Source organism: Lolium rigidum, chromosome 6 (assembly GCF_022539505.1).
Source record: "Lolium rigidum isolate FL_2022 chromosome 6, APGP_CSIRO_Lrig_0.1, whole genome shotgun sequence".
Classification (NCBI taxonomy): domain Eukaryota; kingdom Viridiplantae; phylum Streptophyta; class Magnoliopsida; order Poales; family Poaceae; genus Lolium; species Lolium rigidum.
This window is the reverse complement of record NC_061513.1, coordinates 335,533,720-335,537,680: the sequence shown is the minus strand read 5'-3', so window position 1 is coordinate 335,537,680 and position 3,961 is coordinate 335,533,720. Positions and strand designations below refer to the sequence as shown.

At 46.5% G+C, this 3,961-nt stretch overlaps 1 protein-coding gene across 1 annotated transcript; it reads left to right on the top strand.

The window, feature by feature from the left end:
- The first annotated feature begins 1,308 nt into the window (after positions 1–1,308).
- LOC124667645 (probable glutathione S-transferase GSTU6) lies at positions 1,309–2,267 on the top strand. Its single transcript, XM_047204909.1, has 2 exons — positions 1,309–1,721; positions 1,800–2,267. The coding sequence occupies exons 1-2, from the start codon at positions 1,404–1,406 to the stop codon at positions 2,187–2,189; spliced, it is 708 nt and encodes a 235-aa protein (XP_047060865.1). The 5' UTR covers positions 1,309–1,403; the 3' UTR covers positions 2,190–2,267.
- The last annotated feature ends 1,694 nt before the right edge of the window (positions 2,268–3,961 follow it).

Genomic DNA, 3,961 nt, shown 5'->3' with positions numbered 1-3,961 from the left:
GCAGGTGCCTTATCTCTCCCAAAAGGAGATAGATCCCGTGAGGCGCACTTGCGCATACCTCGTCGATATCGTTGCCGCTGCCGCATATCCTCGGCGCTGCCGGATCTCCGATCGTATCTCCTCGGTGCCGCCGCATCTGCCGGCTCATAGCGTCAACATGGAAATGGAGGTGTGCGAGGGCGAGACCCTTCAACCGGCCGCACGAACTCTGCTGCCCGCCGAGTGCATCAGGGTGGGTATGTCCTCACATTTTCCATTTACCAACAAGGTATTTATTTTTTCCATTTTGTCTATTCATGGATAGGATTACATATGTGATCTTATTTGAACCTTGGAAGATCCAATCGCAGAGATGGAGCAAAAGAAGAGGCCGCATGTATACAAAGGAATAAGGTGAGAAATTGAAGGCTCAAATCGGTGGAGTTCAACCGACGGAATATGGTGAAAAGAGATCCATGAGAGGTTTAACAAGAACAAAAAAAAAGTGGGGAAGAAAGGACACAATCGTCTCTCACACATAGATGACACATAACTAATGAATGTATCAACAAAACAAGATACTGTAAACTAGATTTATTTGTATGAATGCTATGAATCACTATTGTGCACGCATTATGTTTGTACGAAGCTATGAATCGCTATTGTGCATGCAATCTTTTTGTATCAACTAGGACCTATTTTTTTAAAAATAATTTCGAAAACTAAGTTTGTGGCATGCTGCAATAGTCGAACGCCGCCGGTGCATAATGCCATAATCTACTAGCAGTGGCACCATGTTAGTGGCATCAGTATATATTGGGCTATTCTGTACCAGTGTTAAGTCAAACTATTTTAAGTTTCATCAAGTATGTAAAAAAAAACATCAATAACTACCACGCTAATTTTTCTCTATTCATTGTAGCAGTTTTTGCAATACATAGTGCAAGCCAAGGTTGGGTAGCTGGTCTAAATGGCTGGCAATATTCCAAGGAGCTGGAACATAAAACTGGAACAAGAAGGAACCTGAAGAAGTACTACATCAGGTCGGGACAGGGATTCAGTGACATTTAAATCAGGTCGGGACATCCAGTTTGCGACACAAAGTGTGAAGGAGATCGTCATGTTGAGACTATGATAGAGCGGGAGTCCAAGTCAAAACGAACCTAGTGCACACCTAATTCAGTAGGCTTCTTCTCCATCACGGCTGACGCTTTTCTCAAAGCAGCATCACGGATGACGCACGATGCTTTCCCTCCAATGCGCCAACCACGAGTACTACATATATAGTTCCTCCTGGCGGGAGATTCATTTCACAGCCACCCAACGGAAGATAACCTCATTTCACAGCCACCCAACGGAAGATAACCTGAAACGATCTCAGCCTTCACGGTACTCAAACACATCGTGATCTTGCTCCTTGCACCATGGCCGGCGGAGACGACCTGAAGCTGCTCGGCACATGGGCAAGCCCGTTCGCCATCAGGGTGAAGCTCGCGCTCGCCCTCAAAGGCCTGAGCTACGAGTACACCGAGGAGGATCTCGCCAGCAAGAGCGAGCTTCTTCTTAGCTCCAACCCGGTGCACAAGAAGATACCGGTGCTCATCCACAACGGCGTGCCGGTCTGCGAGTCCAACGTCATCGTGGAGTACGTCGACGAGGCGTTCGCCGGCCCGTCCATCCTCTCCGCCGATCCGTACAAACGAGCCATAGCTCGCTTCTGGGCCGCGTACGTCGACGACAAGGTATACCTTCTGTCTCTATATTTGACGCAAGGTGCTAAACAGCGTCATTTCTGATCACCATGATGTGCGGGTGCGCAGCTTTTGGCGTCGTGGGCCACGATCTTGTTCAGGGGGAAGACGGAGGAGGAGAAATCCGAGGGGAAGAAGGCGCTGCTGGCGGCATTGGACACACTGGAGGGGGCCCGGGCGAAGTGCTCCGATGGGAAGGGGTTCTTCGGCGGGGACAGCGTCGGGCTCGTCGACATGGTGCTGGGGAGCCAGCTCTCGTGGCTGAAGGCGACGGAGGTGATCACCGGAGAGGAATTCTTTTGCGGCGACAAGACCCCACTCCTTGCCGCGTGGATGGCGCGCTTTAGCGAGCTCGACGCTGCGAAGGCGGCCTTGCCGGACGTGGATAAGGTGGTTGAGTTTGCCAAGATGAGGCAGGCGCGGATGGCTGCCACTGCAGCTGCTGCGTCAAACAACTAATCAAGCCGGCTCGGCTAGGACACGTCATATGTGACAAAAGAAAGCCCCATTGTTGCTGAATAAAGTAGTAGTCACAATATGTGTCAGGTTGATTTCATAATCTGCATTTTTTTCGATAAAGGATGCTTTATTACTTTAATAAGCAATTACATCCAGCCTCTGCATAACCAGGATGCACACAGCCGTTTTGTTGTCTCAAGTCCAAAAGGATAAATAATAAAAACTAGGCGAAATACATATCGGAACGATGAATCATATAACGCCTAAAGTGTAGGTGGGGCATCTATCCGTAGACTATGCTGCCACCCATGTAGGGAAAAAGTATCCCTAGTCGTAGCCTCCAACCGTGTACAGACCTCCGTACATAGCTGTCGGTTCTCCACTCGCTGTAGAGGTAACCATGAACGGAGAATACCTGTACATCTGTAGATGACCTGCAACAAAGAACAATTTTTGTCATTAAAGATCTTGTCATTTCTACATAGCCAAAGCGCCCGGATAATCGCTAGCGCCCCCACCCTAAGAAGCAACTTAAACGTTGAATCTATACCATGAAGCCAATTGCCAAAGACATTGGCGACACTAGTAGGAGGATACAAGGTAGACGCTACTTGGATGACAGAACCATATAGATCTCGCGAACTGGCACACTGGAAGAATAAGTGTTTGATTGTTTCGTCCTGATGACAAAAAACACACCGTGTACTTCCATGCCAATTCCGCTTAACAAGATTGTCTTTGGTGAGAATAACCCCACGACGAAGATACCATCCAAAAATTTTAATTTTTAATGGTATCTTCATCTTCCAAATCTTCTTATTGTTATCAACTGGTAAGTCAGAAAGAAGGATCGCATTGTAGAAAGATTTTACGGAAAAGGTACCATCTACATGAAGGTTCCATCTAAATTCGTCTGGTTCAGGTGATAAATGAATATCTCCGAGCCGTTGAATTAGGGTATTCCATGCCACAAGTCTTTGTCCAAGTAAAACCCGTCTGAACGTCACATTCGGAGGTGAGGTAGCCATTACAATAGCAATGGTATCCCCTTGGCGACGAGCAATCCTATACAGAGCAGGATACTGTTCACTTAAGGGTGCATTGTCTAGCCAAGCATCTTCCCAGAACCGTATCTGTGCTCCATTCCTGATTGAGAAAGTACCATGGCGAAAGAATACATTTTTTGTCGCCATAAGACCAGCCCAGAAGTGAGAATCCCCAGGTTTCCAAACCACTTGGGATAATGTTTTCGAACCGATATACTTTCTCCGAAGAATAGTTTGCCAAGTCCCATCCTCAGTAAGTAGCTTAAACAGCCATTTACCCAGAAGAGCTGAATTCTTGACCTCCAGGTCATGAACTCCAAGCCCTCCTTGATCTTTGGGACTACAAACTATACTCCACTTAACCGATCGATATTTCTTTTTCTCGCTGTCCCCTTGCCAAAAGAATCTGGATCGATAGTAATCGAGTTTATGCAGAATTCCTTTCGATAGGATGAAGAATGATAACATATACAGTACCATATTTGTGAGTACCGAATTAATGAGTACCAATCTTCCTCCCAGGGACAACAATTTACCTTTCCAACTACTAAGGCGTTTTTGTAATCTTTCTTCCACTAATTTCCATTCCGCTATTGTAAGTCTCCGATAATGAATCGGAATACCCAAATAACGAATAGGAAATTGGCCTTGCCCACAACCAAACAACTCTGTATACAGAGCCGTATCGTTTTGGGCATCACCGAAACAGAACAATTCGCTTTTATG

What these genes read in the sequence shown, in the direction of transcription:
- LOC124667645 (XM_047204909.1), top strand. Translation starts at nt 1,404, where the DNA reads ATGGCCGGCGGAGACGACCTGAAGCTGCTCGGCACATGGGCAAGCCCG. An exon ending in CCGCGTACGTCGACGACAAG is followed by an intron (nt 1,722 to 1,799) that starts GTATACCTTCTG and finishes GCGGGTGCGCAG; the next exon opens with CTTTTGGCGTCGTGGGCCAC.